Raw genomic sequence first — 15,143 nt, forward strand, 5'->3', positions numbered from 1 at the left:
ATTGGAAATTCAAAGGGCTAGTACCCTATTTAATAGTCAAAAGTGATTGGAGGGCAACTAGCCCCCCCCCACGCCCATCATTCCTCCAAACACATCCAATCAAAATTTTGAGATAGCCATTTTGTTCAGCGTAGTTGATTTCCAGATAGAAAATATGTTTTTGAGGAGGACACTCCCCCACATCCCTCAGGGCAAGGGTTTTAAGTTATGCCCAGGGGGAATATAAGGTTTTTATAGAAGGTCGTAGAAACTTCAAAATAGGCTCATTCGATTGGAAATTCAAAGGGCTAGTTCCATTCTTAATAGTCGAAAGTTATTGGAGGGGAACTAGCCCCATCCCCACGCCCATCAATCTCCCAAACACATCCAATTAAAATTTTGAGATAGCCATTTGGTTCAGCGTAGTTGATTTCCAGATAGAAAATATGTTTTTATCGAGGAGACTCCCCAACAACCCTCAGGGCAAGCGTTTTAAGTTATATCCTGGGGTATATAAGGTTTTTATAGAAGGCGTTGTCATAGAAACTTCAAAAGGGGCTCATTTGATTGGAAATTCAAAGGGCTAGTGCCCTTTTTAATAGTTGAAAGTGATTAGAGGGCAACTAGCCCCCCCCCGTCACGTCCATCATTCACCCAAACACATCCAATCAAAATTTTGAGATAATCATTTTATTCAGCGTGGTTGATTTCCAGATAGAAAATATGTTTTTGAGGAGGACACTCCCCCAAGAACCAAATTTCTGGCCAGCTGTGTGAGGCTGGAGTGCATAAGAAGACGGACGGTAGAAAGTGACCCTCAATCGGTTAAAATCTACCGAAAAAATGAAACTAGACACTACTACCTTCCGCAGAAAGATAACACTGTGGTAGTGAGGAGGTTTGCAAGAAAAAGATGAAAACTGGGCTAGTTGGCGAGCGCATAATGGATTTCAGGGGTAGGCAGAGTCCTCACAACAAGCTACCACCAGAAGTAGTTGATAATGTGAACAATCATGTCGTTTCTTTTAGACCATCTACGCCACATAATCGTTGCATAAATGCACCAAACCTCAGATATCTGCCATCTTCTTTGACGGTTGATCTGATTCATCAGGACTTTGTTACTAAGAATCCAGTACCAGTTGTGTCGCACGAGACTTACAGACGTCAGTGGAAAGAAAAGAACATTTCGCTAAAGATGCCAGCATGTGATGTTTGTCCTGAGTGTGTACAATCTCATAGAGAACGATGATAGTAGCAAAGAAAACAGCTGCGATGAAGGTGTTAATGGAGAATTTGAACTTTTTTCTGCTGCTGCAAATAAGACTCACGATGTTGATGTTTCCAGGTGACACTGGCAAGAACACATTGAACAGGCAAGGAAGGCTACATATGCCTATCAACGTGTCGCAACGAAAAGTGGATAAACTGGAGTATGTGTATTCGCAGTTGACTTGCAAAAAAGTGATTCTGGTACCCGACTTGCCACGGAAGAAAGAAGCAATATTCCTTATTCGTCTTGTTGTCTTCAATGAAAATTTACTCATGTCGACCAGAGCGACGCGGAGTCTGTAGGAGATGGGCCTTTATTGTGTGTGATGTGGAACGAAGCCTTGAGGGGCAGGAGTGCCAAAAACAGAACGGATTGTGTGCACACTGTAGTTACAGCAGAGAAGGTTGCCCAGGAATTCATATTCTGGATGGACAATTTTTCCCGTCAGAATAAGAAATGGGTACTTTATACTTATCTAGTGATGATGGTCAACAGAGAAGAAGGGCTCAAGAGGATTACCTTAAAGTATCTGACAAAAGGGCACACGCACAATGCAGCAGATGGCATACACGGCAACATTGAAACGAAAATGAGAAAAAAGGGGAAATGCTATGACTTTCCTGACTTTGTTGAGTGTGTTGCAAACTGCAGGAAGGGAGTTTCTGCAATAGAATTGAAGAATTTCAGGGATTAGAAATCCAAGAAAAGAAGCCCCGGTAAAAAGGATTCACGCCTACCACGGGTACATTCAATTTTAGAAATTTCCTTTTAAAGAGGGTTCTAGGTTATGAAAGTTCTCCAATATTTTAACAGAGAGGAAAAGCAATGCATCCTTCTTCAGAAGAAATTCAATATCGCGGCGCTTCCCGAGCCCAACTATTTTCCGAGGGATGTTCAAGGCCAGAAAAAGTTTCAAGTGTTAACAAACTGTGCCTAATGATGCCGGCAAATCGAAGGAAATTTTGGAAGGATCTTCTGGTTTCTGATGAAAGCCTAGATCTCATCGAGGATGAAGACGACCCATATGAAGAAAAAACCTCTCTGATAAGCTATGGGTTCAGTTCTCCTTTCTTTTTAGTTGAAGAAGTAGTTTATCTTTATCGTTACTTGAAGATCTTTTTTTAAATTGAAGTTGGTGTAAACACTAGGTCTTGGAGGTGGGATTTTAAGTTTATTAGCAAAGAAAACGAATAGCAAAACCTAGCCTCTACATTAACTGAAGTTTAAAAAAAAATAATGCGAAAAAAAATGCTTCTCCCTACTAGGCTGACTCTGGAATACTTATTGACGAAATTATGTACCGTCATCAGCTATTCCAGCTTCGAAAATGAAAAAAATCACTATTTTACGATTTTCTCGGAAACTTGACAAATGTAGATACTTGGTTTTGGCAGAGGACAGCCGAATTATGAAAAATTAGCACACACTATTGACTGAAAACTGTGTTCCATCTCAGATACTTCTCACCGAGATTTAACGTAGCTTTTGCCTCTGCAGTCCCCACCAAGCCAAGGTACATATCAACCTACTTTTCTTACAGAAAAACGAAACGGTTTAGTGCTTTGCACCTTAATCACATCTAAAAACTTCCAAGGAATATAGGCTCTGCTGGAAATTCCCCGAGTGTCGGTATAATCTTCAACCAAGCCCTACAGGGTCAATTGGGTTGTCCAGCTAACCCTGCATCTCAGCTTAAAGGAAGACTCGTGTGGAAAACGGGCCTTGTATCAATCCCAAGCCGACAATATCGATTTCGATCCTACAAATATAGAAGATGTGGTAGCTTTTTTTAACAAACTTTAGATGTTTCAGCTGTAAATATTTGATTCAAGGTCAAACGGCTTGGGAAAACTAATCAGTGCTGCTTCTCCAGTTTTTTTTTAACTCTTGAGAGCAAATTAATGACCTTCCCAGTTGTCTCGGCTTTCATGGATCTTTTTCTTGGGTGGTCGTGAATTGTATCTAGAGTTTTACGATATGAGCTTTCTGGCTGAGGTTATTTTTTAATATCATGGTCTTCTCTGCTAAATCGCTAATAGTTTCTTCTATCTCTATGTAACTAATTTCTACACAGCCACTCCAGAGATATGAAAAGCAGGTCGCAACTGAAGGAGCTTAAGACTAACTTCCGTGATAATGTCAGTCACAGTTCTTTCAAGGTTCAACCCCATCAGTTCAGCAAACCATAATTTTCTGAAAACCTATCTTATGAGGAAGTCTCCTCTAGTTACGCAAGAATAAGTTATGACATATATGTGAAAAACAGATGAACATCCAGGTATTGTTTGACATGTCAAATCACGGGCGATATTCACTATCGCCTGTGATCACTGCGGCTGCCACCTTGATGGACTCTTATTTTTGTCCATTGGTCGCTGTTTCCTGTGCTTGAATAATACTTGTTGGGATTCATCTTCTGATGTACTTTGAAGGGTTTTCACATTTGCCTTCCTGTTGACTTCACTTAGAACAATTGCCTGTCCTAAGTCATTTTTTCTCGTTAATCAGCCACTATCTGGATTTTCATCCGAGCCTCCAGACGTTCAATCGAATGATGCCCACAACTGTTATCATAATGGGGATGATCATTGAATTATAGTCATTCGATTATATCGTATAACAGAAAATTAACAAGTGACAGAACATATGCTAGTTCTATTGCATGGACTTTAGCTGTCATCTAGTCTGTTATTGAAACCGAGTGGGCGGTGCCAGGCTAAAGCATTTAGTTGTGAAAAAGTTCTTATTATTAAATTGTTGTAGCCAAGTAAGTGCCTTCAGCGTGTATTAATTCACCGAATAAATTTAACAGCTTTTCCAAAAAATCAACAAAGAGAAAAATCTCTAACAAAAAAAAAAAAACAAACAAACGAGACTGTGGCCAGTGGGTAGAAAAGAAAACAACAGAAACAAAACAACGCGGATTTTTCGCCTTTATAAAAAAAAGGCTTATTCAGAACGAAAGACACACAAGAAGAACAAGATAAAAAAAAAAAAAAAAAAAAAACAAGAAAAAACTAAAAACCAACAAAACCCCCACAAAAAAAAACAACAAAAAAAAAAAAATGTCCAATCGGCGCAAACTAATCCACGTAGGGAAAAGATGAGAATATAGAGTTACTTCAGTGAGGACACCAGAGTAACTCACAGTTACTCTGGTGTCCTCACTTCGGCTTAAGATCTTTCAACAGCTTTTCCTCCTTATTGATTTTGGTCTAATTAGTTTCAAAAGCTTATCAAGTCACTTTTGTTCTATTTTAGCATTACAAGATAAAATATTTTATATTTGACTTGATTATTCGTTTTAATTTCTGTCCGTTGTAGATTTGACTGATCATATGACTATTTTTGCTTGCTTTAGTTTTTAAATAATTTTTTTCAAAATGTTGTCAAAAAATACTACAAAGTACTTAGTTGGCTGATTACTCTAATCTAGTTTTAAATTTCTTGCCATTTTCTTTTTTTAACTTGGAAATTCCCAAATTGTTAATAATAGTAACAATGATTGTCTAAAGGAATCAATGCTAGATGCCAATGCTAGATTCTATTCCGAGAACCTGCATTGTTATTTAGCAATCATCAAAAAACGAGTCTGTGATGCCAGGCCAAAGTATTGCGTTTTGGCAAAGTTTACGCTATTAAGTTTTTTTGGCCAAATCAATTGTCTTCAGTACATAATAATTTTCAGATTAAAAACTTCTTTTTGCAGCTTGTTATCCGCAAGAACTGGTCAAGTCAGTAAGCATTATAGCGTTACGTAATGAGAAGTCTTCGATGTTCATATTGCTCATGTTTGCTGAGCACAACTACCACATACAACTACCACAAATCAGTATCAACAAATAAATGAAATCCACATCAATCAGAAATTAAAACAAGTCAAAATCAAAACCAGTAGCAATTAACATGAGTAGGGTTCTAAGCTCAATGCTTTTTAAAACTCAGAATATAATTTGTACTTTACTGAAAAAAATTCAAATGAATTTACTGAAAAAAATATGCATTGTCAGTTTAATATACATATGCTGATATTTATTCCTTAAAATCTTAATTAATTTATGACTTCTTAAAGGTATAAAAGTTAAAACATTTAAAAGAATGTTCATTCAATGCACCCGGAGTAGTAACATCCCTGTGCGAGCGCTGTGTAAACTTTGCTGTGAAATATCTTTGGCGTTCGTTTATCGATCTATTTGAAAATTATAAACATTATTGGACAGAGAACAATACAAAAAATTATTTGATAAGTTGACAAGTGAAGTGCCTAGTGAATTATCTTGGGCGTTCGTTTTTTGAGCTATTTGAAAATTATAAACATTATTGGATACCAATATGGTTAAGAAAAGTGGAAAGCGATCAAGACAAAGCGATTTGGACGAGTCTAGAGGGTCCACGGAATCGACTGATAATATTTCAAAGTTGGATAAAATCCTTGCAATCATCGAATAAACTAAGAATGATATTTCAGAAATAAAAAGGGAAATCAGTGACATTAAGTCTGGTTTAGCGTCCCTAACGTCTCGTGTTGAAGATTTGGAATTAGCAAAAGTGACCCACGAAAATGAGTTATCCAGTATTAAGCAGGAAATATAGGCACTACGTAAACAAATTGCAAAGGAACCCGGTTTTGGTGAGTTAGCTACGAGAGTCCTTGTGGTAGAAAATATGGATAGAAGAAGGAATATTATTCTATGGAACATTAAAGGTGAATCTAAGTCAACAGCTAAGGAGCATGTTAACGCCTTACTTTCCCAACATCTTGGGATTAATACCCAATTTGAACTACTGGAGTTTACGGATCGATTTATCAAAATCCAGCTCCAGGATGATAAGGACAAATTCTATATCCTTCAGGGAAACAAAAAATTGCGTGAAAACCCGTTCAGAAGAGTAGCCGGAAGTCAATCTCCCTATGTCTATATAACAGATGATGTGACAAAAGGTGTTCGTGACATTCGTAACTACCTGAAAATCAAACAGAAAGAATTCAGAGAAAAGGGAGTCAGTGCTTGGATCCCCCCAGTCGTCCCACCTGTATTATGCTTCATTGAGAATGAGCAAAAAGTGAAGCTTAAATGGTATAATGTCGTATTAGTCAAATGCATAAAAAATGTATCGGAAGTGGATTAAAGTGGTTTTTAGTATGTTTGAGTGGATTTATGATTGTAGTTAGTTGTGATTTAGCTCAGGTATCCGTGATTAAATTGCGCTCGCCTTAGGGTGATGATAAGGATAATGGTTAGAGTGAGTATGATGTCAAATATTGTTTATGTATTACTTTTTTGTTCTTATTTTTTTTTCCGAAATTTTTGCTGCCTTTTAATTATTTATTTTTTTTTTTTTTTATTTATATCGGCTCACGGAGATTGGATGCGAAATTTTTGTTGAGTTTGGATTATGGTTGAGTTAAGTTTTGTAGAAATTCCTGCTGGTAGGCTGGAGGAACTGGAAAAAAATCCTCTTGATATTAATAAATTTTTTCATAGGTTTTCGTCACAAGATCAAGATTTGCCCAGATTATTATAATGCACCTAAAAATAAATATTTATTTATTCATGATCTTCCACCTTTAAATAATCAATTTAAACGACTGTCATTTTGGAATTGTAGAGGATTAAATAGCAGCTTAAATTTTTTGCATGATTTTCTTAAAGGGTCGTCAACAGATGTGTTAGGAATTTGTGAAACATTTCTTGATAAAAATAATACATTCCAACATTATGAAAATTATAAGTTTTTTCATGCTAGTCGAAAACAGAATAAGAGAGAAGGAGTTGGTATTTTTATACGAAATGTTTTTGCATCTTCTTTACGTAATGAATTTATGGTTTGGAATGTTGAGATGCTATTTGAGAGTTGTGTAGTAGAAGTGAATGATGGAAAAAATACTTGTTTAGTAATTGTAGTATATCGGCCACCATCGTCTAGTATTCAAGAGTTTTTAAGTCAATACGAGTCGTTGTTAGATGCCCTCACCCAGCAACACCATCCATTTCATGTAATTGGGGATTTTAATATTGATTTAATGCGACATAATGTTTCGGCATCGAATAAGGGATTAGAATTTTTTAATATTTCATTTTTACATGGTTTGTCACCAACTTGTTTACTACCATCAAGAATCTGTGATAACCATGCAACTCTTATTGATAACATTTTTACATCTGAAAATTGCCTTGATACCCATATTATTTTGAATGATAATAAATATTTTATAAAAATATTTTATATTTGACTTGATTATTCGTTTTAATTTCTGTCCGTTGTAGATTTGACTGATCATATGACTATTTTTGCTTGCTTTAGTTTTTAATTAATTTTTTTCAAAATGTTGTCAAAAAAGACTACAAAGTACTTAGTTGGCTGATTACTCTAATCTAGTTTTAAATTTCTTGCCATTTTCTTTTTTTAACTTGGAAATTCCCAAATTGTTAATAATAGTAACAATGATTGTCTAAAGGAATCAATGCTAGATGCCAATGCTAGATTCTATTCCGAGAACCTGCATTGTCATTTAGCAATCATCAAAAAACGAGTCTGTGATGCCAGGCCGAAGTATTACGTTTTGGCGAAGTTTACGCTATTAAGTTTTTTTTGGCCAAATCAATTGTCTTCAGTACATAATAATTTTCAGATTAAAAACTTCTTTTTGCAGCTTGTTATCCGCAAGAACTGGTCAAGTCAGTGAGCATTATAGCGTTACGTAATGAGAAGTCTTCGATGTTCATATTGCTCATGTTCGCTGAGTTCTATTCATTGGTTAATACTTTCGGGTTAATTTTCCAGAGATGGGGGTATCCAGAGATGGAGGTATTACAGTAGATAACATATTAACTGTCTTATTCTTACCCCTCTTAACTTTTAGATTACCTGTTTTTTAACGTAACCGTCTCTTTCAGTTGGAGAAGAAGACGAGGTTTCGATCGCTGAAGTCGCTGACATGATAGCTAAGGCAGCAGGAATTGATTCTGTAATTTACGATACAACTAAGTCGGACGGTCAGTTTAGGAAAACTGCATCCAATGCTAAGCTTAAAAGTTTTCTGCCAGATTTCAAATTTACCCCTTTAGAAGTTTCAATTACGGAATCGGTGAAATGGTTTTTTAGTAATTATGAAAATGCTAGAAAGTAATATTTCTTTGTTTTATTTTTGTACTGGGAGAATTAAAGTTGTTCTATTGTTGGCACGCGTGTGAATATTTTTTTGTTAAAGGACCTTATCTTATAGTTAAAATAAATAGTAAATCATTTATATTTGTTCTACATAAGATACATCCAAAACATTGTTCAGAAGAAGAAATACACTTTTACTTTTGGATTTATCAACATAAACCTCCTATCCCTATTTTTATTGATTATTTTGATGGACTCTGTCCTAAAGAACACGGCAAAGGCACTGAAATCGTAAGAAATCAAATGGGAAAGTAAAACTCGCTTAGACTTAGATTGCTGATGATTTGAGCATCTTAAATAAAATGTTTGCAAAATGAATGATTTTTTGGAGATTTCGAGAGCTCAGGACTCAAAAATAGGTTTGAAAATTAATGTTGAGAAGACTCAGTTGTTTTTTTTGGGAATAAGTGAAGGTGAAGTGGTGATGTGGGGTAACGAGAAGATCGACCAAGTGGATAGTTTCAATTGCCTAGGTAGTATTATTAGTAGGGAAAGTGGATGCAGTCAAGATGTTACAAATAGAATAGCCAAGACCCAGGGTGTTTTTGTTTTTTTTTATACAGTTGAAAAAGTTTGTAAGAAAGGGAAGATAAATTCGCGAGCCAATATTAAAATAATAAAAGAAACAGTGATGACAATGGTCAAGCTTGATTCTGAAACATGGACGCTCAGAAAGACAGAGGAGGATTTGATGGATTTTTTTCAGAGGTAACTGTCTATAGATTGTTTTTGGTTCCCGTCAGACTGATCCTATTTCAAAGAGTAAGCTGTACGAAAAATGTGGTTCTATTCCACTTTCTAGGGCTGTAATGAGAGAAAGGTTGAGAAAGTTGGTACAGGTTCTACGGACGAAAGATGGCAGATTGCCAAAGATCGCCTTTTCGGCCAACCATCTTGGGCCAAGCAAAAATCATGTCCTCCCCGAATTGGGTTGGAGGATGCCGTAAGGAAGGTTTAAGGGAGATTGAAACTTCTTGTGAGGGTGTAAAGAGGGAAACTTTAAACAGATGAGGATGGGGGAGTAGCGTGCGTAACTGTGTGGGTCTAAGGCTGCTTGGTGCTGCAGTGAGTTGTTAGTAGTAGTAGCAGTACTTAGTATATCTACCGTCTGTTAAACGTTAATGGATCAAAAGATTCATTCTCGTCTATTCTTTTTTCTTATTTTGTAAGAGAAAGATCTGGAATCTGAGAATATTGCACTTGAAAAAATTACTGTCGATTATGCAAGAATCGTGGCGTATTCCCTTTTTTATGCTCAATTCAAATAGGATTTTTTGTTCTTTGAACAAGAAACATTTCCAGAAAAAAAAAGATTTTTTTGTGCAAAAGCTGTAATTAGAAAGAAACATGAACGTATTTTTGAATTCATCGTGAAAGTTACATTAATAGAACAATTAAAATATCGAGGCCGAAACCATCCGAATTCCATGGACACTAAAGCGATTGTTCAAAGATGCTAAACCAACAAGTTTAAATTATAAAAACTTAGAAAATGCTATAAAAACGTTTATTTTTTCAACCTTAACTCATTTTTGGGTGAAAAAAAATAATCAGGGATTAACTTTATGTCTAAATGTAATATTTTATATAGTACAGAGACACCAAGCCCCGATATTTCATATTGTCTACTTGATCTTTCTCTTCTTTTTTTTGCCGTCCAACTGAAGAAATTGCCTCATGTAAGGCATGTCTTATAAACATGCCCATCTTATAAAGAAATTGCCTTATAATTTTTTTTTTCAGAAAATCATATTTAGCATTTTTTCTATAGGCTTAAGCATAATAAACTTGTAATATTCCTGTCTTGAAAAACTTGAAAAACGTTTTTGAACTTCCGGTTAAAATGGCCCGTGGCTCGCTCGTGATTTGATTGCTGGGTTCATTCTTTACTTTACTTTTGCTGCAATTGAGCTATTGCTACAATTACAATTTGGATTGCTCCATGTCAGTAGAACTCTTTAATCAAGTCCATGTAAGAAATTTAGGGGGGAGGGGCAAGGATTTGTGTTTACTTTTTTTTAATGAAGATACAAAAAAATATGAATCTATTGGAGGCAACTGTTCCCTCTTTATCCCCCATTGACGCAACATGAAGCCTTGGTAGAGCTTTGTAAGCAATGACACGTACATTGCTTCAAAGGTCAGGAGGCTCTGAAATCTTTGGATAACATTGCGACTGGATAAATTCTTTAGTTTACGCCAGTTATATAGTACTAGGATGACAGTAAGCGCAGGTCCCACCTGACTTAAAAATATTTTTTAAGGAATCACTAAAAATATTAACAAGACGGCCTACCGGTTAGCTTCTAGTTTTGTTCTTGGAAGATGGCACTGCTGTTTGGTTTGTGTTGTTAATAGTTCTAGTTAGCTGGCACAAGAAGCCTTATTAACTGAAAGTAAAGAAACTTGGCTCTTGATTATGGACTTTTTAGGATTGTAACAAAATAGAGCAAGTGAAATGTAATAAAAGAGCAAGAACAAGTACCTGAAAATCAATTTAAGAACTCTATTTGAACTTACTAAAGGGATTTCTATAAAATTAAATAAAGCCGCTCTGACAAAGATTTCCGATTTAGATTTCCGATAATAGTATCCAGTAAGAATTATGTATCTGGGAAAGCACAACTGTAACAGTTGTGCTATGTAGTATTCTATTTAGTTAGTAGATGTGCTTATGCTTATGCTTGCTTATTTTGTAGGTGCTTGGGTCTAAATAAATTGATTGTCTGAACATCTTGCCTCCAATTACTGCATTATGTCAGAATGAACGGAGTCACGCCGCCATCAATAAACTGGGAGAAGGGAAATCTTGAAGTTGAAAGGACAAAGTTTGAAGAGCATGCAAGACTGGTGCTTATCGGCCCAGTAGCTGAAAAAAAAACGAGAAAATACAGTGGGCTGACATCCGAATATGGATTGGTGAAAAGGGTAGAGACCCTAGAATTTCGAGAAAACGAGAAAGACAAAGTAGAGCCATGTCTGAAAAAAATAAGAGACCATTGGGCACCGAAAAAGAACAAAGTGTTTGCAAGATATATATTCCAAAACAGAAATCAGCAAGAGGGAGAGACATTAGATAGCTATATTACAGATCTAAAACTATTAGCAAAGCCATGTGAATACGGAGAAAACGAAGAATGATCTGAAACAAAATTGTGTGTGGTATTTTGAACCACAAAATACGTGAAAAACTCCTTGCTGAAGGAAATACGTTAACACTAGAAAAGACTGTAAATATGTGTAGGATATATGAAACGACCCAAGCCCAACTGAAAACATTTTAAGAAAAATCTGACTAAAACCAACTACAAATTAAACAAGAAATAAATGCAATCACAAGAAGAAATTTAAAAAAAAGTGATGCCAGCTCATCAGGAAACCGATTCTATGAACAAAGGAATAGGAATAGTAACTGCTTCAACTGTGGACAAAATTCTACAAAAGGTCATATGAATATATACCCAGAAAAAGGTCAAACATGAGCAAAGTGCAAAAATTTCAATCACTTTGCTAAAGTTTATCGTAGTAAAACAATGATGCAATTACTACAGCAGAAACGACCACAAGCAATGAAGAAAATTTAATTTATGAAATAACCAAAGAAGTAAACATAGATGACATTTTTGCTCCACTTCTACTAAATGCACAGATAAGCCTTGATTTTAAAATCGAATCGGGAGCGCAAGTTAACGTCATTCCCGCCATGCCTCGCTAAAAATGAATCCAGTACCCAGGGGCGGATCCAGAGCAAAATCTTGGGAGAGGACCAATGTGACAAGGGCGCCAATGAGGAAAATCTTGGGGGGGGAGCAGTGTGACAAAGGTGCCAATAATTGACCAAATTGACAATTTTTTTTTAAACAGGGTAGAGGGCACCAGAAAAAATCTTTGGAGGGCCGGGATCTCCCCCCCCCCTGGGTCAGCCAGTGCCATAGATTCAACCAGCTACACAAAACCTCACAAGTTACAACGGATCAAGAGTTCTAACCGTTGGTACCTGCTCCCTATTATGAGAATACAAGTCTGAAGTCCAAATGCAAAAATTTTATGTAATAGAAGATGATTCCGTACTCATTCTAGAGTTGCGGACCTCGAAAGAAATGAACCTAATCTAAATGATCCTGAACATAGAATAAAACACAGTTGAAAAGCTACTAAACAAATACCAAGATTTACAATGAGATTGGACAGATGGAAGGTACCTGTGAAATATTCCTTAAAGATAGGGCTATACCAACAGTACGCCCACCAAGAAAAGCCCCAATTGCTGTTAGATATAAACTAAAAGAAGAACTAGTAGGACTAGAACAGCATGGTATCACACAGAAGGTTGACCAACCAACAGAATGGGCAAATTCAATGGTAATGGTTGAAAAAAAGACGGAAAAATAAGACAGTATATAGATCCAGTTGACTTAAATAAAGCAATACAAAGACCTCACTATCCCATACCTACTTTTAATGATGTGATAACCGATCTCTCAGATGCCAGCATCTTTTCTAAGCTCGATGCCACTTCTGGATATCGGTCAATGGTTTTATCAGAAAAAGCTTCGTATCTTAGAATATTTAGTACCATCTATCGACGATATAGATAGAAAAGATATCCTTCTGGCCTCATATCCTCTCAGGATGAATTCCAGAAAAAAAGGAAGAGATTTTGAGGGTTTAGAAGGAGTAAACATATTAGTAGACGACATCCTGATTTACGCCATTACACCTGAAGATCACTGTAAAAGACTAGAACTACTATTAGAAAGAGCTAGACAAAAAGGAACACGTTTTAACAAAATAATGTGAATTCGCAGTTAATTCTGTGTGCTATTTTGGACATATAATCAGTAACACTGGAATACAACCTAACTCCCCAAAAATACGACCTATTACTGAAATGACATCACCCTCAACCAAAGAAGAATTGCAAACCCTGCTCGGAATTCTATACTTCCTTTCAAGATATATACCCAATCTTGCAACAAAAAATTGCCCTTTGAGAGACCTACTAAAAGATGAAATATTCATTTGGGAATAACACCATGAAACAAGCTTGAAATAAATTAAACAATCTATCGTATCAAACCCTGCGTGCTTCTATAAAACCAGTGATATGATCCAGACGGAAATTGATGCCTCTCAACATGGACCAGGGGTAGGAATCTCATCTGGTGGAAATATATTTGGGTATGCTTCGAGGTCTCTAAACAAATTAGAACAAAATTATTCACAGCTCGAGAAAGAACTGTTTGTAATAGTGTTTGGAGTCAAACATTTTTATCATTACATGTATGGCCGGAGGGTAGATGTTATCACTTATCACCGGCCACTTGAAAATTCATAATTCCTCGCTCTCCAGAAGAAGTAAATGGGTAATTTCTAGTTATAATAATTTCAGGAGTGAGGATGCAAGTGGATTGTGTAGCTTTGTTGTGAAACAAGCTGCTTCGACAATATCTCTTTCATTGTCACATATTTTCAATGTGTCATTCTCTTCTGGTTGTGTTTCAGAAGCTTATAAAATTGCAAGAGTCGTGCCTCTCCACAAGAAGGATGACCCCCCTCAGATATCAATTATAGGTCTATTTCCTACTGCCTGTCTTCTCAAAAATTCTTGAAAAGTTGATGTATAGCATTATTGTACGTTTTTCAGGCAGTTAAGTGTGAAGATGGCAGCCCTGTGTTATTCGACTCTCAATTTGGCTTTAAAGCTGGATTCTCAACGGAGGACGCTCTAATTGATGCAACTGTGTTTATAAGACGGAATCTTGATATTGGACTTAAGGTAATCGGTATTTCGCTGTATTTTTCCAAAGTTTTCGACATGGTCAACCATCCGTTATTGTTGCAGAAATTAGAAAGGTATGGGATAAGAGGAGTTTCACTCTGGTGGTTTGAATCATATTTTTCAGGTCGTTATCAGTATGTAGAGATTGATAGCATCAAATTGCACTGTCTGCCTGCAAAAAGTGGAAGTCCCCAGGGGTGATTCTGAGTCTACTACTGTTTCTTCTCTTCATCAACAACCTCGTAGAAACTTGCTTGCCAGAGAGAGTGCGACTTGTGATTTTTGTCGATGACACAAACATTCTTGTTTGTGCTGAAAAGGAGAGAAGCGTAACATCATTAGCACAGAGCGTTATCCACAATGTTAGCTTATGGTGCCTCGCCAACAAATTGGTTGTTAATGCGTCTAAAAGTGGTACAGTAATGTTTATGGCGGGTCATCGCTCCCTGGTTGTTTTTCCTTGTATATTGAATTTGTGTTTTGATAGTATTCTTGATAAGATTTGTATTTTGAAAAATGTGATTCCCTGGTAAAAAAGAAATGTCTCCTCCTAGCTTACAAATTTTTACATCGTTTCCTTGCTAAAATCCTGTGTAGTTTTTTTTCAAAAAAGCTCCGTCTTGAAATTTTCCCTTTCTCTTAGTAAGTCCTATCTGTTGATTGAACTTCCACTGTTTCGAATTTCTTTTTCCCAGCGTTCCCCAGTTTATCTAGCTACTAAGCTATGTATTTTTCTTCCCTCCGATATTTCGTGTGAGACGTCTTTTCCGATATTGTTTAATTCTGCTTGTGGGTTTCTTAGACTGTAGTGAGATTTCTGTATTTTAGTCTTTTCCCGCACTTTTTTTTTATAGTTTTGCCACTTTTTTGTGACATATTGATGTAAAGCTTTGTTTCATGTTAGTTTTTTTCCGCATTTGAAATTATTGCCGTATT

General features: G+C 36.2%; 1 protein-coding gene across 1 annotated transcript in view; it reads left to right on the forward strand.

Annotated features, from left to right (window-relative positions):
- The window catches only part of Gmer (GDP-L-fucose synthase-like protein), a 65,331-nt gene extending 56,864 nt beyond the window's left edge, over positions 1-8,467 (forward strand). The window contains exon 6 of the mRNA XM_089090215.1: positions 8,152-8,467. Coding sequence (XP_088946341.1) covers positions 8,152-8,384 — 233 coding nt within the window. The 3' untranslated portion in view covers positions 8,385-8,467. The remainder of the gene's footprint in view (positions 1-8,151) is intronic.
- The last annotated feature ends 6,676 nt before the right edge of the window (positions 8,468-15,143 follow it).

The sequence above is a fragment of the Artemia sp. Qi Xiang Cuo genome, chromosome 6 (assembly GCF_049724085.1).
Source record: "Artemia sp. Qi Xiang Cuo chromosome 6, ASM4972408v1, whole genome shotgun sequence".
NCBI lineage: Eukaryota > Metazoa > Arthropoda > Branchiopoda > Anostraca > Artemiidae > Artemia > Artemia sp. Qi Xiang Cuo.